At 35.7% G+C, this 26,671-nt stretch overlaps 1 protein-coding gene across 4 annotated transcripts in view; it reads right to left on the bottom strand.

Moving 5' to 3' along the window:
* DNM3 (dynamin 3) overlaps positions 1-26,671 on the bottom strand; it is a 579,267-nt gene that overhangs the window by 89,077 nt on the left and 463,519 nt on the right. For all 4 annotated transcript variants that reach the window (XM_007165323.2, XM_007165324.2, XM_007165325.2 and 1 more), the window contains one exon: positions 5,933-6,044. In XM_007165323.2, coding sequence (XP_007165385.1) covers positions 5,933-6,044 — 112 coding nt within the window. The remainder of the gene's footprint in view (positions 1-5,932; positions 6,045-26,671) is intronic.

Genomic DNA, 26,671 nt, shown 5'->3' with positions numbered 1-26,671 from the left:
GACGTGGTGTGGCTTTGCGATTTCTTGTTTCCTTCAATCATTTCCCAATTGTCTATTCTGAGAGAGGCATAACAGTCATGACTGGTGAATTGTAAATTCTCTATAATTCCTCCACCACTCTGTATGGCAGCATTTATATTTAGAAAGTACCTCCACTGAAGAAAAACTAAACTCTTCAAAATTGGTCATGGAGCTGCTCTAATTTCTGTGGGAAGCACTGTTGGATAAGCTAAGAATAAAGTTATGTACAGCTGGACTAACATGGGCATTTTCTGTCTTGTACAAAAGACTGCTGAGTAAACGCATGGGAGTGGTCATCACCATATTAATAAATATTTATGGGGGTCTGTGTCCATCCCTCTTCTCCCCTATTTGTCATTTGCCACAGAGAAAAGTTCAGTTGCAGGGTCTATCCAAAAGGACTTTCTGATGTCCCCAAAAGATTTCATTACTGGATGGTTTCAACCTCCAAGGCAGTCCTTAAAAGCATGAATTATGAGTGGGAGAGTCCTGGGAGAGTCCTGAATTCAGAGGTATAGTGAAGTTCCAGGGTGCTTCACTTTCTACTGTCATGTTTCATCTCTTAAATCATATACTAGAGGGGAGGACCATCTATCTAGATAGCTAAAAAAACCCTTGTGAAAAGTTCTGAGGTATATGACTTAACAAATATGCAAAACTGAGTTTGCACCAAATTTATTTCAGGGCATGCACAGATTTGCAAGCTGCTTTTTTCAGATAGCCAGTCAACCAGCAGCTGAGGGTAGGCTTGTGGATTCTCACTTCCCCTGACAGCCTCTATGGCTCACTCCTGACTAACTGATGGAGCCTTTGAGGCCCGCCTGTCCACAGGGCAGCAATTTGGTATCTTGAGATAACAGTTGGGGAAATTCTCCCCAGATCTCACTGATAGTTTCCAAAGAAAAGGGAACTACTAAACTGAGAAGTACAGCTTCATGGACACATTAATGATAGTCAATAACAATAATAAAGGTTACATGGCATTGAATGCTTTCATCCAGTTGCAGGCACTGAGCTAGGTGTGATGTGCAACAGCATTCATTTAGTCCCATAAAATCACTCAGAGGAAGAGATTATTGTTTTGTGTTTAAAAAAGAATAAACAACTAGAGAGTGAAGTAAGTTGCCTGAGCCACACTGCACATAAATGGAAGGGTTGGGATTCCAACGCGAGTGGATTTGACTTAAAGTCTACTTAACTTCAATGCACACAGAATGTTCCAAAGAATTTGGAATTCCTTCATGTTTATATATAGATTAAGTCATACTGTGAGCTGACAAAACTGTGTCAGAAAAATCAGTCATTTGTTATACCACATTCTTTAGATATTTAATTAAATTTGCACTTATTTGTGTTCACACTTAGAGGAAAAATTTATGTACATGTGTCATAAAATATTTTAAAAGTTTTAAAATTATGACCTGCCTAGCTATTGATACACACACACACACACACACACACACACACACACACTTTTTGATGCTCCTTAATCTTGAGGTGGAAATGGTGCGGAGCAAGAAAGGGAATAAAGTTTTGGGTAGAGAGGTTAGTTATAAACTTAGCAGAGGAACTCAGTTTCAGGGGGACTCGGTTTCAGTCCCCACTCCTGTTTCAACTTTCCCCAAATCCTTGAGGGAATATCTCATCAGTAAAAAACAAAACCAGAAAACTATTAATTAATTCCATTAGAAACATCTTTACTTTGAAACTGTGTAAAATCCTACACACTTATTTAACAATTTTATACTGACTATAATTTCAATTTAATGGCCAAAGGAAATAGAAATAAAAAATAAAATTCTGCCTAATCCAAATTCAGATTTAAATATATTTTTAAAATATTCTGGCTGCTCAGAAAGCTCAGGTGATGGTAGAGTGCCAGAGTTGTGGCTCAGAGATGTTATGTCTAAGTTCACTGAGTAAGTCAGTGGCATAGTGGGAAACAAAATTCAGGACTCCTCATTTCCATTTTAGGGCCACATACTATTACAATACAATGCTCAGATAAGAAGTCTACATTTAGCATTAGATCCAGAAAGTTTAAGGGAATGAAGGTAATTAGAAAATGCACATGGGAATATAGTTGGGTTGTTGTACTTTATATAGATATCTACTATAGTTTTTTTAATCACACTGTAGAGTGGTTATTTATTTGCATCTCTCTCTTCCACTAGACTTGGAACTCCTATAAAGTAAGAATTGCCTCCTTTTTAATCTTTGAATCTTTAGAGTCCACCATAATAGTGATAGATGAAGGGAAGGAAGGAAGTGGGAGAAGATGGTGGAAGGGAAGGAAAGAAGAAAAATTTGTAGAATACTCCAAGAGAAATGACCTAAGAGACAGAAGGAACAAGGTAGCAGAACACTGTTATATGAGTGACATAAAAACATTCCACCACGTGGACACGATAGAAAAAGAGATGATGAGGATAAACATGTTATAAAAAAGTATGCAACCTTAGTTTGGACAAAAAAATTATCCAAAACGTCAATTCATTCAAATCTGGGTGATGGCTATTTATCTAAATGAAGCCAAACTTATACAATTTAGAAAAATGACCTATGTAGAATTTTTTCCAGTTAAAATAGAGATGTCTCATGTAGAGTTAAAATAGAGATGTCTCATGTAGAAAGCAGAACTTTATCTAGACTCATATCCATGTATGACACATAAATGTTTCATTATTAGTGTAGGGATTGCCTGATTTGCTGTTGACTCAATGGTTTATTGATACAAAAACAAAAACACCAGAAGTCCTAAAAATTTACTTAGAAAGAGACATCTGTTATTAGGTTACTCTGACTTCTTCATCAAATCTTTCTAAATTAGGAATAACTCTACCTAAAAGTATCGCTTCCCCCAAACTTAAGAGTATTCACGAAATGCAATGTTTAGATAAGCATTCTACTTAGATTGCTTTCAGTAATTAGCTTCCATTTAAACATCTGAAAGTCAAGTAATAGTGTAATATAACCTGCAGAACTACATGGTGCATAAGAAATGCAAATATTGTTTATGATGAAAACTGAGAAAAGCGATGCTCATGGCACACTGCCAAGTTTAATTTCCTGTCATGTCTTTGGCATGTAGTAAAAAGCCCCTTTGTCTCGATTTTCCAAGCAATTGTACCAAATGTATGTTAATAAGCAAATAAAAATGATGTGAAAAGAATCAAAACAGTTTGTGTAGGACAACTCTAGATTTGCTTCAAATTGAGCAGCCTAATAAAAAAAAATAGCAAATATCTCATTGAGCATCTTCTTTTGTGTAGAGCTATGGATACATGAAAATTCAGATTTATAAAAAGAGTTCACAGAGGGATGGGTAATTTTGCTTTTCCAAGACAGTTTTTTGCTCACAAGAGATGCATTACATAATTTTTTTAAAAATAGCAAACTTGTGTAGTGCATTTAAAATAAGTTTAGTTGACAAAATCATGATGTAAGAAAACATTTTCACAAACATTACAGTTCCTTGGAAGGAAGACACACACACACACACACACACACACACACACACACACACAAACACACTGACATTTTATATAACCAAACGTACTTGGAAGACAAAAAATATCATAAAGTATTTACAATCTCATTGGGCTGTATTATAAATATCCACAATGTTTTAAACTCTCTTCTACTTGCTTAAGTAAGTAGTCTGTGATGAAAATGATAATTATTATTATCATCATCATCATTATAAATAAAAATAGAGTGCTTACTTGTGTTTAACCTGTCCAGTGCTTTCCCTGCATTATCTCATTTAATCCTGTCAACCACGCTATAGCAGACTCTTGTTATCTCCATTTTAGATGTGGGAATCTTGAAAGATAAAAGGGCTAGAAAACCTTCCCGAGATCTCACAGCTTGTATGTGAGCTTCAGGAATTTCAGTCTATGTAGTTTGATGCTAAAGCCTGTGATTTAACCCACAGGCTGTGCTGATTCTCGTAACAATCCAGCCATAACAATCTTTTAAAAATATAAATCTTATCATGTCACTAACTGGCTTGAAACCCTCCAATGGCTTCCCATCTCACCCAGAATAAAACTCAAATGCTGGCCACCTCCTTCAAGGCCTACATAATCTGGCTACTGACCACTTTTGGAAATCATCAACTACTTTTGTTCTCCTTCATTGTGTCTAGACACTCTTGACTTTTTTTGCTGCTCTTCTAAGACACTGAGCTGCTTTGTACCTGCTAGCCCTCTGCTATGAACACTCTCCATCAGACGTTCATATTACTTATTCCCCGCTTCTTTCAGGAGCCTACTCAAATGTCAACTCTTCAAAGGGACCTTCCCTAATCACCTTACTAAAATAAAGCTCACTTGCCCCTCATTCTCACTATCTGTCCCTTTAATTTAATTTTTTATAGAACTTATCACTCTAACAAATCACACTCTACAATTATACTGTATCCATTCATTTATTTAACGTCTGTTCCTTGAGGGGGGCAGGACCTCACTGTTCACCTCTGCATCACTAATGCCTGGAAAGGTAGCTGGCAAAAACCACGTGCTCAACAGGCTTTTGTGGAATGAATGAATAAAACATTAAGTATATGTGCATTTTTAATATAGAATGTTTAATATAGAAATTAAACACACTACCATCAATGGATAGGAAAGAGTAATAAGTAATGATTAGAATTAACAACAAAAATAGAAGTGGTACAGAAGATACCTCTGTACTGCATATCACCTGGAAAGAGTCTGGTTTCACCTCATTTGGAAGGCACAGGGTGTGTCATGGGGGTTCACTGTTTTAGGTGTTAACCAGACAAGTGGAGGTTGATATAGGGTTAAGAGGTCTACGTGAGAACTAAAATAACAGCAACAAGGAGAATGTTTTGGCACAAATCCTCTATCCTTTACCCCTGGAACTTTGTTTCCAGTGTAACCTCAGGGATATGGTCAGGTCTGAAATTCACCCCAAGATGCTTCAATTGTCCCACAATGTGCTCACATCTCAGACTTTCCCTTGAGAAGACTCTATCCCTATTTGGGGCATAGAAATAACCCAACTTATACACGGTCAGTCCTATAAACAATCTACAGCCAATCTAAGCACCACAAAGGTCAAGCTGGAGTAAATCCTTAAAGCTCAGTCTCATTGCTTAACTTCTCGGGGGGAACCCAGATAGTACAATGTCTCGGGGGTAGCAAGTAAGCAGTGAGAGCCACTCATCTGCAGAGTCTGTTTAATGGTGTGTGTATATATGTTGGGTGGGAATTCTGAAGTTTAAATCCAGACTAGTCTGTGTAATATTACATTTTCCAAAGAACACAAATAGAAGGTCTGTTTATTAACTTGAATGAGAGAAGTGTCTCTAAGACCCTTGAAGTATATTAATAAAGATAAGTGGGAATAACTTATCTTTATTAATATAGCAATGTAATATTTTTTTGTTCTTTTATACTCACAATGACATTAACCAGAGTTTAATTTTGGATATAGGTACTACAGACACAATGAAAGGAGGTAGATTTTTATAAAAATAAGTACATTTTAAAGAATATGAAATAGTGTTATGATTGATGATATATATACTATGACTATATGAAGAATGTTATAAGCTGCTTATATGAATACTATAGAATAGTATACTGTAGAACAGCATATAAAGGAAAATAAAATTTTAAATTAAAACAAAGAAACTCTCTTGCTTTGAGATTACATATGTTATGTTTTATGGCAAAGTTGGGCATTTTCTTTAAAAATATACTGATAAACTTCTTATAATAGAAATCTAATGGATAAAAAAATATATAAGCAAAGTAGCAGTTAAAACTATGGCAAATTAATTAAGTCAAACAAGAACTAGCTTCTCCAGCATATAGTATGTAGAATTATGCTTTCTTAAACATGGTTAATAATTTTAAAATAAGAGATATATCCAACTTACTAAAGATTTATCTGGATAAACCCCAGCTCTTAGTAGAGAAGCCTTCCAGCTGTCTACATCCTCCTGTGAATCACATGCCAGCTCGAGAAAGCGATAGTCTTTGTATACATTCCTGGAGTCAAAAAAAAAAAAAAAATCGTGCTTTTAGTTTTGAACCAAATTCAAAATGATTTCATATCCCTGCAGATGATGATACAAACGACAATCCAAATAAAAGGTTATCTGACAGTCACTGAAGAAAAACAAACACAATCTATTGCATTTAAAATAATTAGCACATTCCTATATGTATGTATTATACAATTAAAAAACCTTCACATTAAAGAATTTACAGTTATCTGTACTGCTAAGCAATAAGAAGGGAAGGAAATAACAAATGTTCTCAGTATGACACACTGAGTGCCAACTGACAGGGAGTTGTTCTGAGGGGAATGGATTTGCTATTGTCTAGTAATTAGATGAATTTTTGAAACTAATTTACAAGTCTAAATGGCTCATAAAACTTTAAAATTATGGCAATAATCTCAAAAAACTAAAATATTGTGCTGGATTCAAATCACAAATGCTCATCAATATTGTGAAAAGGAAAGAACATTAATATTTAACAGAGTAAAGTGCCTATGAAGTGCATATTGACAACTGGATAATACTATAATTTTGTATTTCCTTTCTTAATAATAAAATAATACACAAAATGTAATAATGCCCATTTAGAATAATTTAGAAACTAGATAAAAGTATAAAAATGGATACAATCAACCATTTTCTACTATTTACAGATAAACCTATTTCTTTATATTCTTTTGTTCTATGCATTTTTCCACAGTTGAGTTTCTCTCTCTTTCTCACTCTCTCTCTCTCTCTCTCTCAATTTTGTGTCCTTTTCACTTACTATTATATCATGGTCATATACTTATGCTATTACATCTTCATAAACATCAAATTGTAATGGTATAATATTCATTAATATAAATGTATGATAATTTACTTGACCTCCTCCTAACATTAGGTAAGTAATTTACTTTATTTGCCATCATAAATAATGCTCAAATAAATATTTTTATCCATAAGCCTTTGCCTTTCTACTTTAATTTACTACTATTATTTTCTGAGGATAGATTCTTACAGATAGAGTTACAGAATCAAAGTTACAATCACTTTTGAAGACAATGATACACGTTCCAATCATCTTTCCAGAAAAGATAATCCAATTTAGACAGATACTAGCAGTGTACAAGATTAACAACCTTTTTCTCTTCTTTATCTCTCCCAAGGTGTTCTCATTCACGGCTAAGAGTTTCAATTTACACCTAACTCAGATGGCTTACATATTTACATCCCCTGTCCAGGCCTGCTCGATTCATACTGCTTATTGACTTCTCCACTTGAGTATCTCAAAGGCACTGTGACATGGATGACTGAATTGGTGATTTCCAACTTGATGTTCCCATTTCATGCAGCATCAGTGTAATGCAGATACTTTGGAGGTATCTTAGACATCTTCCACACTCTCATACACCTCCTTACATTTTACCACTTAAAAGTGTACTTCCTGTATATTGACCATCATGTTATTATCATCTCTCTTTTGGGTTATTACTACATCTCTTCACTAGTCTCGCAGCATCACACGACCACTTTAAATTTGCTCTCTACACGGAATCCTTATTATCTTCTGAAAATGTGAATCAGATATTCACATAAATATACCTGGTTATACCAGTTAAAACCCCTGGTATAAAACACTGCAATACTACATGCTTTTAGGAAAAGACCACACTCACTATGATGGCCTACAAAGCCCTGCACAGTCTGGCCCAACATTACCTTACTCTCTAGCTTCTTTTCATACTCTGTTCTCCCTTGATTTTTAAGCCACACTGGCCTTTTACTTCCTCATATATGCCATGCTTACTCCCAAAGTCTTTGAATATACTGCTCTCTCTCTGTCTGCAGCTATCTGTCCTTCCCTCATCGCACAGTTAACTCCTGTGCCTTCCCACACTCATGGGACCAGTCCACTTAAAGTACCCAGCAGTTGCACCTGTGCCACAATGAACAAAGGAAAATAAAAGGACACCCAAAGAGGTCTAACAGCCAGAAAGACAAAGAATAAAGAAGGCAATCAGAGCAGTCTATCAACAAAAGAGAAAGGCTGGGGGTAGCAAAAGAATAATAAGTATTTGAAGAGGTACAAGAGGGCATTAAAAAAGACTTATAGAACTAAGAAAAATAAGATTTTTAAGTTAATATATTGAGTAGATAAGTTGAAGGAAAGGATGATCAATCTTGAGATTAGAATTAGTAGATGTTAAGATCCAGTAGGAGAATTAGAAAAATATAAAGAGAGAAGTGTGGAGGAAAGACCCAGAACATCTAACCTGTAAATAATAGGAGTTCCAGAAAAAGAAAAGGAAGATGGGAGGAGAAAAATAATTATAAAAAAGAAACTATTTTTTAAAAAAGAAACTTATCCTGATTTTTAGAAAGATCCAAATCTTTACATTGAAAGTGCTGTTTCAGGTAGAACTGATGAGAAAAATTATCACATACACACATGCTAGTATAAATCTTGAGCTCTGAGATAAAGAAAAGTCTTCTGTAAAGAAAGAGAAAGTTGCTTACAAAGGAAAAAGAATTAGACTGGCACTGGACTGAACATTCAAAAGGTAGAAGGCAATGAAATAGTATTCATGGATTCTTAAGAGGACTGCAGACTCAGAGTCCCACATCCAGCCAGGTTATCACCATATACCCAATCTGAGGGAGATGCTAAGGCAGTATTAGGATTACAACAACACTGAATGAACCTGCAGAGAGTGTTCAAGGTTGAAGAAAAACTAAGAGAAGAGAAAACAGTGGTGAGCAACAAAATTTGCTGTATCCATAGAGTCAAATCAAAATAAATAATGATAGATCATCTAAGAATTGCAATATAAGTACTAAATAAGAACTCTTAAAGAAGAAGAGACACATTGCAACAGAAATTCAAATAGTCTAAAACTCAGGGGAGGGTGGAAGGAAAAAAAGATGCTCACAAGTTCTCCTCTGATGGGTATACGAGCAAAGAGTAGGGAAGCAAAGGGATCCCAGAGTTCTCATATTGTTGGAAGAAGTGGGCGAGGAGAGAAGTAGGAGAAGAAAGTGTCTTGGGAGAGAAATATTTGATAATTTGCCGCATGGAATAATAGGGTTATGTACTGATGAGTGTAAATATTAATAAAATAAAAAGTACAGAACTCCCAAATTAAAAAAGAAAAAATAAAGAAAATTAATAGCCTCTTGATCAAATCAACAAAAAATTAAGAAAAGAAACAACAAAATAAAATAGGAAATTTTAACGATAGGAATAAAATCAAGTATATTAATTATTAAATTAATAAAAGTGAACTGAATTCTCTCAGCTAAACAGTTAATTTACGTTAAAAAATAAAACCCAGTTATATGTTATTTGCAAAAATAAAGGAACAGGTAAAGATATATCAGATGAACAGAAAACAAAGAAATAAAAATGTATGAATGGGGCTTCCCTGGTGGCGCAGTGGTTGAGAGTCTGCCTGCCAATGCAGGGGACACGGGTTCCGAGCCCTGGTCTGGGAAGATCCCACATGCCGCGGGGCAACTGGGCCCGTGAGCCACAACTACTGAGCCTGCGCGTCTGGAGCCTGTGCTCTGCAATAGGAGAGGCCGCGATAGTAAGAGGCCCGCGCACCGCGATGAAGAGTGCCCCCCACTTGCCGCAACTAGAGAAAGCCCTCGCACAGAAACGAAGACCCAACACAGCCATAAATAAATAAATAAATAAATAAATAAATAAATAAAAAATCTAAAAAAAAAAATGCATGAATGGCAATATTAATATAGGCAAGATAGAATTTAAAAGTACTGAACAGGATAAACAATTTAAAAGCACTAAATAGAACAAATAGAAATATTATATAATGATATAAAGTACAATTTATGAAGACTGGAAAATACTTATAAACCTGTTTTCACCAAATAATATAATAGACAAGTAAATGAAGCAAATGTTACTTAAAAATGTAGGATAAACTTGACATAACTATTGCATATAATTAATTAAAATATAAATATGGAAAGTTTTTAATATGGCATTTTTCAAATTAGATATAGTGGACAAAAAATAAGTAAGCACATAAAAGAAATAAATAGTACAACAGATTAAGTAAATTTAATAGATTCCTTTATCGCTTAAATAGAAGATAAAGATGTTTTCATCATCAACAAACCATTTGCAAAAATCTGTCATATACTTGGATCTGCACACATACACAATATCAGCTTTAAGAAATTTAAAAAAAGAGAGATTTTATGAATCCCATTCTTTGGTCACAAAACAAAAAAAAAAAAAAGAAAAAGAAAAAATGAATTTCTAAACAAAAGACTCAGAAAGAAAATAAAAAGCAAGCACACTCCTCGATAATCCTTGTATTACAGAAGAAACCGAAACAAAATTGTAAATTATTTAGAAAGCAATAAAAAATATATAAACACATCATATCCAACCAGTGGAGCACAGCAAAGGCTGTAGGAAAACTTATGGCTTTAAATATGTTCATCATTTAGAGAAAAAATTAATATTCATCTATGGAAAGTATTAAATTAGGATAAAAAAACAAAATAAGCCAAGAAAGGAAATTAACATAGATTAAAGCCAAAACTAACAAAATAGGAAATATTAAGATAACATAAAGGATAAAGACATCCATGAGTATCTTCCCTTTAGTAATAGATAATAAACTTATAATCCTAATTAGGGGAGAAAACAAAAGTATACAAGATCACAAATGAGAAAGGATAGAATACATACCCACAAATATATAGGTGATTGAGAAAATTAAAATCAAATACTTTATGCAATCTTATGTCAAAACTAAGAACCTAGAGGTAATTACTAATATCCTAAAAAATATAAATCAACAAAATTAACTCAGAAAGAATTGGAAAACCCAAGTTGCTTTTACAAAACACTGCTAGTATTAAGATATTTGCTTAAAAGACTAACACTGACTGCAAGACAAATATACAAAAATCATGGAGGGACCTTCAAGATGGCGGAGGAGTAAGCCGTGGAGATCACCTTCCTCCCCACAAGTACATCAGAAATACATCTACATGTGGAACAACTCCTACAGAACACCTACTGAACGCTGGCAGAAGACCTCAGACTTCCCAAAAGGCAATAAACTCCCCACGTACCTGGGTAGGGCAAAAGAAAAAAGAAAAAACAGAGACAAAAGAATAGGGACAGGACCTGCACCACAGGGAGGGAGCTGTGAAGGAGGAAAGGTTTCCACACACTAGGAAGCCCCTTCGTGGGCAGAGACTGTGGGAGGCGGAGGGGGAAGCTTCGGAGCCACGGAGGAGAGCGCAGCCACAGGGGTGCGGAGGGCAAAGCAGAGAGATTCCCGCACAGAGGATCGGTGCCAACCAGCACTCACCAGCCTGAGAGGCTTGTCTGCTCACCCACTGGGGTGGGTGGGGGCTGGGAGCTGAGGCTCGAAGGTCTTCAGAGGTCAGAACGGCCATCATCAAAATATCTACAAACAATAAATGCTGGAGAGGGTCTGGAGAAAAGGGAACCCTCTTGCACTGTTGGTGGGAATGTAAATTGATTCAGCCACAATGGAGAACAGCATGGAGGTTCCTTAAAAAACTAAAAATAGAATTACCATATGATCCAGCAATCCCACTACTGGGCACATACCCTGAGAAAACCATAATTCAAAAAGAGTCGTGTACCACAATGTTCATTGCAGCTCTATTTACAATAGCCAGGACATAGAAGCAACCTACGTGTCCATTGACAGATGAACAGATAAAGAAGATGTGGCACATATATACAATGGAATATTAGCCATAAAAATAAACGAAATTGAGTTATTTGTAGTGAGGTGGATGGACCTAGAATCTGTCATACAGGGTGAAGTAAGTCAGAAAGAGAAAAACAAATACTGTATGCTAACACATATATATGGAATCTAAAAAAAAAAATGGTTCTGAAGAACCTAGGGGCAGGACAGGAATAAAGACACAGATGTAGAGAATGGACTTGAGGACACGGGGAGGGGGAAGGGTAAGCTGGGACGAAGTGAGAGGGTGGCATGGACATGTATACACTACCAAATGTGAAATAGATAGCTAGTGGGAAGCAGCCATATAGCACAGGGAGAGCAGCTCTGTGCTTTGTGTCCACCTAGAAGGGTGGGATAGGGAGGGTGGGAGGCAGACACAAGAGGGAGAAGATATGGGAATGTATGTATATGTATAGCTGATTCACTTTGTTATACAGCAGAAACTAACACACCATTGTAAAGCAATTATACTCCAATAAAGATGTTTAAAGAAATACAAATCAACGACTTTCCTCAATACTCCCAATAACTTTGAAATGGAAAAAACACTCCATTCACACTAGGAGAAAGGCTATAAAATACATAAAAATAAATTTTTTTAAATTAAGAAAATTATAAGATCTTCATAAATGGGAAGGCATATTTGGATGTGTTCATTTGATTACACTATACTGCTAGGTCTTACTAAGTGACTAGCACTACTAGGTATTCAATAAATACTTACTGAATAATGACTACCATCACACCCTTAAAAATATTGACTATCATCTTTAAAACATCTTTGCAAATTTTATAATTTAAATGATTCTTGGGGCTTCCCTGGTGGCGCAGTGGTTAAGAGTCTGCCTGCCAATGCAGGGGACACGGGTTCGAGCCCTGGTCTGGGAAGATCCCACATGCCGAGGAGCAACTAAGCCCATGTGCCACAGCTACTGAGCCTGCACTCTAGAGCCCATGAGCCACAGCTACTGAGCCCATGTGCTGCAACTACTGAAGCCCACGCACCTAGAGCCCATGCTCCGCAACAAGGGAAGCCACCGCAATGAGAAGCCTGCGCACCACAATGACGAGTAGCCCCCGCTCACCACAACTAGAGAAAGCCCACACTCAGCAACGAAGACCCAACGCAGCCAAAAATTAATAAGTAAAATAAACAAATTTTTAAAAAGTGATTCTCCATCAAAGCTTTAATATTTTTGCAAAGGAGGATGAGCATTTTTATATATTTATGGAAATGATGTTCTTTGTTCTGATTTAATTACAAACTTTTTGTATATTACTGTAATAATTTTTCATTTTTTATTTGCTTTTGCCTGACATATCTTTGTCTCTTTTACTTTTATGCTTTTATCCATTTGTTTTAGCTTTTAAAAAGAAATATCTGTTATAAATGCTAACTGTAAAGTAGGCTTTTATTTTTCATCCCAATTTGAAAATCACCTCCTACAATTAGGAAAGTTTTAATCATGTTTATTTCTCGCCTTTTTGGTTTCTATATTATTTTAGTGGTTTTCAGTTCTACAGGTAAATGACCATCTTAAAGTTTTCCAAATCATTCTTGAATTCATTTTTGTATATAAAATTCCTGTATATAAACTTTAGGAATAAAATAATAATTTTTGGCTTCTTGGGGGATTTAGAAGCTTTTACTTTCCACATTATCTCATGACATTTGCAAATCTGTCTAGAAATATTAACCTAGAATATTATTTCTGAATTATTGTTTTCACATTTCTTTGAGGCTCCTTTTTTCTTTTTTTACTTTTGTATTCAATTTTGTTACACTTAAGCAATTATTTAGATGGAACTCTACATGTTTAACTTTAATAAAGATTTATCATCAGGCATCTTCTACCTGGACTTCTCAATTTGTAAACTCTTACTTGGATTCATTTTTTGAGCTGGCTCAAACTAGAGTTAGCTATCTAAATTTCTGGTTGGGGCAGTCTCCACATTTCTCACATTGATTCAGTGAGTAAGTGAAGAAATTTCTTATTGTTTTTTACTGTTTAGCCCAGTTTTTCTTATTCAGGGTAATGCACGCAATGGTCACTCAAAGGATTTCAATCTAGTTCACTCTGTGAGTCTTGCAAATAGTTGACTGACATTTCCACTTTCCAGGGATTTTGAGACTTTCCGTCTCTGTTGTATATGAGTTTTTGGATATAGCAATGGATGGAGAAGGGCAAAAGAGAAGCTTCTAATTTTTCACCATCTTATAAGAGGTCATCTTATTTAACCTTCATAGCAACCCTGCAAAGTTGGTTATAGAGCTGTTTTACAGTTGAGGAAGCTGAGATTCAGAGAGATTAGGTGACTTTCCCCAAATCACATAGCTAATTAACGGCACAACCTGGGCCTACCACGTTCCTCAGCATATAGCCTCTGTAAAACAAATATTAGTTGAATGAACGAACAAAGGAATCAATGAATAAATGAACTATGGAATGAACTTGGACTGTGCTTATTTTTAAAACCACCTTTTTCATTTTTGACTGGACCCTTAACTTTCTACAGAAAACCTAAGATTTAAAAAGTTTGAAGAGACAAACCATAATAAGTAGAATGAGTAATTTTAATTAAAGTGGGACATATTTAAAGGAAATATATTTTCCTAGTATGACAGTTTATTGTTGGAAAATTTGAAAGGTCATATCTTTGCTACAGAGCAGAAAGGGTAATGGATTATCTTGATGGAATCAAAATTAATCAGTTTTTAATTTTCTAATTACCTCTCTACAATAGCTTTTAACTATCACTTAGGTTTCCATCTGAGGTATTTCCACTGCACAGTATGAGTTCCTTTAAGATGTAAAGGTATGGGGAAGGCAAAGCTGGACAAATGCCATGGGAGCTCTTGGCCAGCTGGAAAGCACGAAAAGTAGAGGGTACAGACTTTCCACACTCTCTAAGCAGATCTGAAGAATTCAGCTTTGGCCCACTCTTACTGACCTTTCTCCAGAGTATTTTCTTTCAGGGGCTCTTCAAATGGAAAATCTTGATTTTTTTCCTGCAAAGGATAGCCAAATTCTTGAGAGGGAAAATAATTATCTGGTTGAAACATTAGAAGAGGGTCAAAGGCTTCTGGTGGCTTTGGCTGCTTCATTTTTACCCATTTTTGAAGCCTCGTCTTAGGCTGTGTCTAGACATCCAAGGAGAGTTGGATACAGGTCTAAAACACTAAACTGAGCTGATTTACTGGAAGTCTCATAAATTCTGTGGATGCAGCTTCCAGGTTCTCACCACATGCCGTAGCTGTATAGATAACCCACAGCAATTTGTACTGACTGCATTTTTTGTTGTTGTTTAGTCTATGTCAGCTGCAATCACACAGATACGGACTTCTGAATGATTTCACTATGAGATCAAGCTGAACTATATGTTTTGCAGTTTGAAAAAATGAAATTCATCTCAGTATTAAAAATGACCATAAGAAATTTTATCCCATAAGTAAAAGGCTTTTAAGTGTTACACTGTAGAGAACATGACCACATGATGAGCCCATGTTTTGATTATATACATAACTTTCATTCACGTCATAAGAATGTCTTTGGGTGTTAAAAATGTGAAGTTTAATTTCTTTGCCTATGACAGTTCTTCAAACATCTGAGACCAGATATTACGTGTCCCACAAGTCTTCTAGTCCCCAAGCCAACACTTCTGCCAACTTTTCCAAATGTTTCTCATATGAAGAGGTTTCTAGATAACACTGCATCCTTCTTGCATTCTTGTGAATTTGCTCTATTTTAAATGGATTTTCTGAAAATGAGATGCCAGCAACTGATCACAAATCTCCAGATGCAATATTATTCATATGTAAGGAAGAAGTTTGGCAGAATTTTTGCCTGCTTTCTGGACAGAAAACTTTTACTAATGTAAGTTTAAGTAAAGCACAGTAGAATATAGTAAAGACCATAAACACCTATTGAAATCCCGGCTATTATTATCATTTATTATCTTATATGACATTGGAGAAGGCAACCTCTTTGAATTTCAGTTTACTCATCTATAAAATGGGGATAATAGCATTATCTATCTCAGGCTTACTATGATAATAAAGTAAGGTTATATGCGTGAAGAGCTTATTTCACACCATGCCCAGCATTGGCTAAATGCACAAGTAAAATATATAAAGTACAAAAATTATTATTATGCATTACTTTCACTGCATTTAGGTCCCTTACATTTGACGTCCTATAAAACCAGACCTCTCCTGGACTGAATGCATATAGACTTTTTAAAACATGAGTAAAATTTATACTTAGCATTATTACATTTCATCTGGTTAGCTTTGGCCCATTTACCAGTTTGCTCAGATGTTCTGAATTCAAATTCTGGCAAACAATATATTCACAATTCTTCCTGTTTTGCATTATCTGCATATTTATTACATAATATTCCCATATCATTATCAGAGTCATTGGTAATCATATTATAGACCTAAAACAGACCTCAAAGGATCCCATACCAGAGTTACATGTTCCATTAACTTGTACCCATTGGCTATCAACAATAAGACTTAAGATTTAATCATAAGTCCATCATAAATGGACTATCAAGTTATGTCTCTCTATTTCCCCTCACTCATATTTCAAAAGACTATATCAAGATCTAAGTATATTATATCTACTCCACTCTATTAAAAATTTGGAGTCAGTTTGGTTCAACTTGTTTTTGAAGATTCAAAGAAAGTTCCTATTGATCACTGATATCCTTTCTAAACAATTATAAATATCAATTTCATAATTAATTATAGCTGTATATAGCAGGGCATTGATGATAAACTTATCGATCAAATTTCCATTTTGTTTTCCCTTTTGAAAACCTGGACAACAGCCTCCTCTGTGGACTTTTTTTTTTACTGATCCACTGATCCTACCACATTCCCACTCATCATCACCCTGCTTATGTCTTCACTTCTGTGCACAGTCAGTTTAGCAATATAACTACTACCTTGCAAACTTTTGAGTCCCTTTCCTGTCTTTTCCTTTACCATTTTATTTACCTAATAAAACTCCAACTGAATTACTTTCTTACTCAGCTCATATATCCAAGTTGCTAAAGAATCCAAGAGAAAAACTATACAATTGTGATGACTATACTCACTTCAAATAGCAAATGGGCACCTAACTTTTCCAGACTTCCCTACTATAAGTCTTCAGTCAATATGCTTTCTCACTGTACTAGAGGATTACTTCATACCTTTTTTTCCCTCAAATCTCTAATACACCACCTGCCACTCATATTTAACAGATAATTCTGCTTCATACTACACAGAAAAAAACAAATATAATCTGATGAGAATGATCTATCTTCTTTCCACCAAATCCACCAGACTACCTGCATTAGCAACCACAGGTTCTGCCTTCCTCTTGTACCATGGAAGACCAAACCCTCAACTTATACACTGGGTCCCATCTCTTCTAATGTCTTCCTGAACTTCCTGCAATTATTTCTTTTCTCTTCCATGTCAACAATTTCTTCCTTTCTACTATTGGATCATTCATATGGCATACTAGCATGCCTCAAAAGCAACCATCTTAAAACACACACACACACAACACACACACACACACACACTTTCACTTTCACCCCCTAAGAACTGCCTCATTTCTATTTGCTTTTACTGTGAAATTCCTTGAGTTATCTTGAATCATTTTCTCCATTCTCTCTCCTCTCATTCTTTCGTCAATCCACCCCAGTGAGATTTGTGATCCTGCTACTCTATAGATACTGGTCTTATCAAGTTTATGTGATCTACAGGTTGCCACAGAAAATGCTCAATTCCTAGCCTTCATGTGACTTGCCTTCACTGCAGCACTTGACATTGTTGACCACTCCCTCTCTTCAATCACTGTCTTCTCAAGACTTTTGCAATATCACACTCTCCTGCTTTCCACACTTCTACCCTACTGACTACAGCTTCTTAATCTCTTTTGCTGTCTCCTCTTCCTTTGTTAGACTTTTAAATTTGGGAGTGCCCCAAGCTCCTTCCATGGTCTGTGCTTTCTCCAAGGTGATCTCTGTCTGGTGGCCTTAAATACCATTTAAATGCAGATAACTCCAGACCTCTACACTGAACTACAGACTCCTATATCCAAGCCACCATCTTCTCTCATCTGGTTGATTGTTACAGCTTCCTAACACCTCCTTGACACCTCTCTTGATCCACTCTCCACAAAGAAGACACAGTGATCATATATTATATCACCACCCTGTTTAAAATCCTCCAGTGACTTCCCACCATGAGCAGGAAAAAAATTCAAACTTCTTGCCATGAATGATCTACCTTTCCAACCTCGTTTTCCATTTATGTTCTTCCAACTGCAACATAAGTTCATTGATGGAGTGCTAAATGTTGATCAATGTATTTCTAGCATTTACATTATATGCTTGGTGCTCAATAATATTTGTTGGCTAACTAATTACTCTTTTGGTCTTTTCTCAGCATCCAAAATTCTTCAAAGACTATTGACAATGAATCAATGATACCAAGATGTTACATTATTATAAATTGAGAACCAAACCTGTGATTTCAACAATATGAATTTAATAAGCTAGGACTATGAATTATTCTTATATCTTACAGAGAATATTCCTGATTTCATGTACTTGTAATAATAAGAAGCAGTGCAATAAAACTAGAAATTATGATAAAAGTTAAACAGAAAAGAACCATAAAACCACTTAAAGTAACCCCCCACCCCCACCAAATTTTGTTTCAAATAGCAACTTAAAGGTGTAATTACACACTATTTGCTAAATAGACAAAATAATACCACACACCAGATTGAAACTCAGGATATGCAGCCAAAATTCTATTCAGAGGCAAAATCACAGTCATGTACATCTTATTATTTTAAAAAAAAGAAGCAAAAATACATTGGCAGCATTTAACAAGTTGGAAAATGATAAAACTTAGCAGAGCAAAATACAGGATATAATAAATTAGGAACTAATTATGGAAAACTGAATTATCATTGACAAATTTAAGAGTCTGTTCTTTGATGAATCAAATAATGAAACAGCTCTGTAATATCTAGTAAATAAAAGATGAGAAAAACAATCAAAATCAGAAATGAGACATAATTTAACAGGGAGAAGATTAAATTATTTTAAGAGATTCTAAGTATACTTTTATGATAGCAAATTTATAAGTATCAATGATGGATACAATTTCTAGGAAATTATGAAATAAGAATCATAAAATCCCAACTGACCAATATCCACAGGATAAACTGGAAAACAAAACTTTTCTTCAAAATAGTTCTGATCTCAGAGAGTTTATAGGTCTTTCTTTCCAAATTTTAAGGGAAAGGTTCTTTTATGCAGGGCATCTCAGAAACATTAATAGGCCAATACACACTGTAAATCTCCAAGAAAAGAACATGCGAAGCAGAATTCCCCATTTATTTGACCCTAGATTCTTTTTTCTTTGAACTTCTCACAGGGCTAGTGTGTACTTTAAGGACCAAACTTTGGGATATTTCTCTATAAACCAATCTCACCTATGAATAAAGATGTAGAACTCCTAAAAAATATGTTAGGAAATTGAGTGTCATAAAATGTTTAAAAGTATGACCTTGAATAGTCAAAGCAATCTTGAGAAAGAAGAACAAAGCTGGAGGCATCACGCTCCCTGACTTCAGACTATAGTACAAAGCTATAGTAATCAAAAACAGTATAGTATTGACATAAAAACAGTCACATAGATCAACAGAACAGAATAGACAGCCCAGAAATAAACCCATATATACATAGTCAATTAATTTCCAACAAAGGAGCCAAGAATATACATTGGGGAAAGGACAGTCTCTTCAATAAATGGTGTTGAGGAAACTAGACAGTCACATGCAAAAGAATAAATCTGGACCACTATCTTACACCATACACAAAAACAAATATAAAATGGATTAATGATTTCAATTTAAACCTGAAACCATAAAACTCCTAGAAGAAAACATAAGCAGTGATATCCTTAACATGGGTTTTGGTGATGATTTTTTAGATTTGACAACAAATACAAAGGCAACAAAACTACATCAAACTAAAAAGATTTTGCACAGCAAAGGAAAGCATCAACAAAATTAAAAGGCAACCATCAACAAAATTAAAAGGCAAACCATCAACAAAATGAAAGGAGAATATATTTGCAAATCATATATCTGGTAAAGGGTTAATATCCAAACATAAAAAGGATGCACATAACTCAACAACAAAAAAATCTGATTTTAAAAATGGGCAGAATAGACATTTTTCCAAAGAAGAGATACAGATGGCCAACAGGTACATGAAAAAGTGCTCAATATCACTGATCATCAGAGAAATACAAATCAAAACCATAATGAGATATCACCTCACACTTGTTAGAATGGCTATTATCAAAAAGACAAGAAAGAAATGTTGGTGAGGACGTGGAGAAAAGGGAACCCTTGTACACGGTTGGTGGGAATGTAAATTGGAGCACTCACTATGGAAGGGTATGGAGTTTCCTCAAGAAATTAAAAATAGAACTACAGTACGATCTAGCAATTCACTTCTGGGTATTTATCCAAAGAAAAGTAAGACATTAACTCAAAAGACATGGAAACAACCTAAGTGTCCATCAAAGGATGAGTGGATAAAGAAAATGTTATTTATATGTGTGTGTGTGTGTGTGTGTGTGTGTGTGTGTGTGTATAATGCTAGGTAAAATAAGTCTCACAGACTAAGACAAATATTGTATGATCTCTCTTATATGTCAAATCTTATAAAGCACAAAACAAAAAACTGAGCTCATAGATACAAAGAACAGATTGTTGGTTGCCAAAAGCAGCACGTGGCGTGGTGGGCAAGAGGTACAAACTTCCAGTTAAAAAAGAAATAAATCATGGAGATGTAATGGTGATCAGAGCATGGTGATCATAGTTAATAATACTGTATTGCATATGTGAAAGTTGCTAAGAGAGTAAATCTTAAAAGTTCTCACCACAAGAAAAAAATTTTTTAACTATGTGTGGTGACGGATGTTAACTAGACTTGTGGAGACCGTTTCACAATATATACAGATATCGAATCATTATGTTGTACGCCTGAAACTAATATAAAGTTATACGTCAATTATACCTCAATAATAGAAAAAAAGATCCAGCCACCACTACCAAGTAGGGTTTTTCCTAAGAGAAGTTTTTGTGAGGAATACTGTAAAGAGACCACTTGCATTCAGTACCATGTATAAATTGACCACTCACAAATCCCAGATTTCTCCTCCAAGCTACAGTTAAATTCTGGATATTTCCACTTTCAAAATCTTGATTTACTCTCAAATCTTCTCTTCCTCCAAAGTTTCCTCGTATTAGTAAATGGTGCCCCCTTCCAACTAGTTGCTTGTGCTAGATACGTGTCATTCTGGACATCTCTTTTTCCCGCACTTCAGTTTCAATCAGTCCGTCTGTCAACACAGCCCCCTAATGAATCTTCTTTATTTCATCTCCACTGCCTCCATTCTAGTCCAGGACACCATCATCTTTCACCTGGATTGCTACACAAAACTCCTAACTCCTAGACCTGCTTCTCTCCTACTCTCCATTCTGCAGCCAAACGCAACCCCATCAATGGCTCCCCACTGTATTAGGATAAAGATCACCAATTTTGATATTCAGTCTTTAGTTATTTCCTTTCCTTAACACAGTGAAGAGAAAAAGGTGAAGAAATAGAAATTTTAAATGAAAAAAAATTTAATTTTTATAAAAAATATTTTAAAATATAAGAGCATTGCAAAACACATTTACTGTAAGTGCAGCTGCAGAATCAGCTGAGTCACCACCACTCCTGACTTTCTCTGGCTGCCAACAGCCATGGTGCCAAGTCCATGTCAGTGTTAATCACTGACACAATAAAAGAGCTGAAAGCATGAATTTTGGTTATAACTGTGGGGTCTTATTTATGATGAGAAAGGTCATAAAGAAGGCAGATTACAATTTAAGTGGTAGAAATTCTAAAAATATAGAATATTTTATATCTAAATATTCTTCCTCATATCCAAATGCTAAAATAATCTGATGTCACACAATTTAAGAAGGTAATCTAAATAAAAATAGAAAGTTTGGATTTCTTAGTAGGAACTGGAAAGACCTGGTTTCTTGAAAGACCTTCTGCTCCTGGCCCCTTTTCCCTGGACTTCATTGTTTCTCCTGCAAAAGAGGAGGAGGACTGATTGATTTGATTGATGGGTTATAAAAGATAAATTGAGCAAGCCTGTGTCCATAGGACACATGCATTTCTCTCTCATTCCAAGATGCTCTGGTGAGTTCTGCCTTGTGGGAGAGGCCTGTGGTTGCTCAGCTTTGGCTATGATTATTGGGGGCTGAAGTATTAGCAAGACACTTGGCCACAGATCTAGATCCATTTGTTTCATGACTTATCTGTTTGTTTCCTGTGCTTCCAAAAACAGCAACAACAACAACAAATATGAACTGGAGAAGGGGAGAAAAGAGTGTGATTTATTGGCCCCCTAAAACTCCAACAGTGAGGGGTAGCGTTGAAGAGAGGTTAATAGTTTTGGTTTCAGATGGGTTAAACAGGAAGTGAAAGTAGGCCTTCTGAGTGAAAATGCCCAGTAGGCAGCTGGAGATGTGGGACTGGTGTCTCAAGATAATAAATAATGACCATACTACATGTGGCTGTGATGCTATGTACCATGTGAATTTGTTTATTTTATTTTAATACAGCTTATTAGCCTCATTAAGTATTTCCCATAGGAGGACAAGCCAAACAACCACAGGTCATGTGTCTACTTGGGCATAACCAATAGCAGGCAAATTAGCCAATATTACAATATCATTTTAAAAAGTCGTTGTTGCAATGCAATATTTATGCAGAATGTGTTGATGATGATGATGGTGGTTCTATGATCAGGGGTCCCACGGCATGCCTTTTCATCCTTCAGGCCTTTTCATTCAATGTTGCCTATGTCCTCCTACCTTCTTTACCACCTGGCAAACTTCTGCTCATCCTTAGAGCCTCAACTCATATATTCCTTCCTCTGAATCTTCCCCAGGTAGCATTAATTACATAAATTATCCTCTTCTCTATGTTCCCCTAATGTCTTACTTATACATCATTTGAGTTGAACTACATCTTCTGTTTAAGGAATTTATTACTTCTAGAGGTGGTAGAAATATAAACAATGTCAGAGATGATTTACATAAAACTCCTGGGTAAAAGATCCATAAAGGACTAATAAAAACAGTAGAGATTGTGAGGTACATCTTCAACCTCCAAGTTTCTATTAAGGAAGATTTCCACACCAAGTGTCTCCGTAAAATATAACAGACGGATGGATGAATTATGTAACTGGTTACATGACATGTCATTCTGTATAATGGTTCTTGTGGCATTCATTTATTGATTTACTTGTTTAATAAACATTTGTTGAGAAGCTATGTGCCAGGTATTGTGCTAGGCCCTGAGGGACACATGGTGAATAAGACAGACAAGGTCCCTATTCTCATGAAGCTTATATTCTGGCAGTACATATAAAAATTGATGGTGAATGGAATGCTAAGATACTAACAATCATTTATTTAGACTTCACTGTCAAGGTACCAAGTAAGTCCCAATATCCCAATGACATTTCCCTCTTCTGCCTAAACAACAAAAGAAAAAACAGACATCTGTTTTATTCCAGTAAGTTTCATCATTCAACAATTACTCAAAAGACTGAAAATAATTCATAACCAGATAAAGGAAATCTTTACAAAGCTCCTAGTGGTTTTTAAAAATTGCTGTTTAAAAATGAACACTACAAAGGAGTTTTTGACCAGACAGCTGTTTGAAAGAACAATGATTTCATGTTTTAAGAGTAACTTTAAAATTGAGATGTCTTTACCTCCCAGGAAAACTCAGCAGCTGTGGCGATTATTTCACTTCTCTTTCTTTCACATTTTACTGGATTTAATTTTAAGGGGAAAAACAGGTATAAAAGAGAAAATTGCATACAACACAGAAGAAAACCTATTGCAAAACAAGCAATTGCGCCTTTTTAACCACAAGGAAAACATAAAGGCAACCCCAAATCTCTTTTTAGCTGAGGAAGAAGAAAACACAGCCCTTTACTGGTGAAGTTCACCTCTTTCCCTGCTAAACTTAGAAAATTACCCCTCTAAATCTCAATAAAATCAAGGTTAAGTTGGTTTTCTATTAGAATGGAAAGGAATAACTAAAACAACTTCAGGAAGTAGCAACGGAGAATCAGTCACAAACAAAGAATATAAGTAATTGCTGCCTTGTATACTTCATTGGTCAAGTCCCGCCAACCACTGTGCCCAGTTTTGGAACCCAACTAAAGCAATGGAGTCCATCCATGAGAGAGGTGGAGAGAGCCTCCAAGGTGATTAAGAGGAGACATTTGAGGTTAAAAGGCTAGGGGAAGATGTTTTCAAGATGAAACTAGCAGGCAAAGCACCCTTTGCAGCACTCTGAAGCCCCTTGCATTTAATTAGCCATTGCCACTGATGGAAATACTGAGAGAAAATGTGGCACAGAGATATGAGGAAGAATTTTCCAGTAATTCAAGTGAACCTCTGATAATCAGGTCTCCCTCTGTAGCTAGAAGGATATAAGGTGGCTGATACCTGGGAAGGAAGAAGATCTGCAGTAAACAGGTGCAAGTTGATGCCACGTGGCTGGAGCTGTGTGGACATAAAAACAGGTCTGACCCAAAGGTGAAACCTGCCTGAGATGCCCCATAAGCTGTGCAGGTACCTGGGCTGGAGGACTGTCCTTTTCTTCTTGCTCCATATGAGGAACACATATGGGTTTCTACTGGCTGTAAAAGTTACCAGACAAGAATGATGAACTGTATCTGCAAATAAGGAATCTGAGACTATCTCCAAGTAGACTTAAGCCTAACATTCCAACGGTCTAACAAAATATGCTTCCTGATAGAAATAAATAAAGTGGCTTTTCAATATGTGGAGTAGGTGAACAGTTTTATCCTACCCATAACATCCTTATCCCATATCAAAACTTTCACCAACCAGTTTTGTTTCTGGCAGTTTCATTCTTTTGAGTCTTGAGATCTTTAGGTTTCTGCACGAATCATTGTGTGATGTGACAGAAAGAGCACAGACTTTGGAATCAGAGAAATTCTAACTCTGGAACTTGTTAATCATATGTTAGTTTTGTGACTTTGGGCAAATTACTCAAGTTCTCAGAGTCTCGATTTCCTTGTTGATAACTGAGGATAGTACTATCTAAGAGGGTTTTAAAGGATTTGAAATAATGTATGCAAAGCATTTAGCATGGTGCCTGGCAGTAATTATCATTAAAATGCAAATGTTCCTGGAGAAAGCTATTAGCTCACAAGGCAATATCTAAAGATGTAACTAACTGAGAAAGAAAGACTGAAGAAGAAGGTAGACAGAATGAGCAGTGAGGATGAGCAATGGACAAGATCAATCACAAATTCCAGCTCCTCCATAGCTCTCTGTCCTGAGCTTGGTAAAAACACTGGGATAAACAGTCATGAAATTTACAATAGCCAGGACATGGAAGCAACCTAAATGTCCATCAACAGAAGAATGGATAAAGAAGATGTGGTTACATATATACAATGGAATATTACTCAGCCATAAAAAGAAACAAAACTGTGCAATTTGCAGAGACATGGATGGACCTAGAGACTGTCATACAGAGTGAAGTAAGTCAGAAAGAGAATAACAAATATCGTATAATATCGCTTATATGTGGTATCTAGAAAAACGATACAGGTGAACTTACTTGCAAAGCAGAAATAAAGAAACAGATGTAGAGAACAGAGGTATGGATATGGGGGTGGGAGAAGGAGGGTGGGATGAATTGGGAGATTGAGATTGACATATATACACTACTATGTATAAAATAGATAACTAACGAGAACCTACTGTATAGCACAGGGAACTCTACTCAGTGCACTGTGGTGACCTAAATGGGAAGGAAATCCAAAAAAGAGGGGATATATGTATACGTATAGCTGATTCACTTTGCTCTCCAGCAAAAACTAACACAACATTGTAAAGCAACTATACTCCAATAAAAATTAATTTAAAAAAAAGTCATGGAAGGAAGTATAATAGATTTTCATCTTGCTAATATATTTTAGACATGGTCTTGCCTAGAGATGAAATATGATATCTCTTGGTCCCTTTCAATCTCGATGTTATATAATTCTAAAATTTCAGAGCAAAAAAATGGAATGAACAAAAGTACATCATATTTTTCAAAGTATCACTGAAGAAGAAACAAGTACAATACTGCCAAACAAAGAAGCTAACATTCAAGAACAGAACTGTAGTAAATTACAGTTAGGTCTGCAAATCAGCTTGACTCATAAAGAAAATACTAAGATCCAGTTTGTTAATATGCTTTAAAACTGAGTAATAATTACTTATATTGAGCGCAATAGCTATTTACAAAGTAATTTACAGTGCTAAACAATAGGCATCAATACTTTGGGCTCTAAAACACTTTGTGGAAGCAAAGTTTTAAGCATGCTTACACTGAGGAAAATGGGGATGTTGGCTCACAGGTTACCTAATCTCTATTTGGGATACCATTTTTCTGGTAACTCTCCTCTTGAGACATTGCCGTTATGATGATTAATTTGTGGACCTTGGAGAAAAGAAACCAATTCCAAGTGGATAGTCCATCTGGAACTCTGTCATTTTACCATCTCTTGGAACATTCCAACAACATCCCAGGCTCCTTTCCGTGTATTTCAACTTACTTCCTTTCAGCCCACACTGTGGTTCATCAGAAATATATTCCTCTCCATACTACTGTCAACTCCCTTCTAAAAATCTGGAGTCCCTTGTTCCCTAGCTTCAAAACTTTTTCAGATCAG

Source organism: Balaenoptera acutorostrata, chromosome 1 (assembly GCF_949987535.1).
Source record: "Balaenoptera acutorostrata chromosome 1, mBalAcu1.1, whole genome shotgun sequence".
Classification (NCBI taxonomy): Eukaryota; Metazoa; Chordata; class Mammalia; order Artiodactyla; family Balaenopteridae; genus Balaenoptera; species Balaenoptera acutorostrata.
This window is presented reverse-complemented; position numbering and strand designations above follow the sequence as displayed.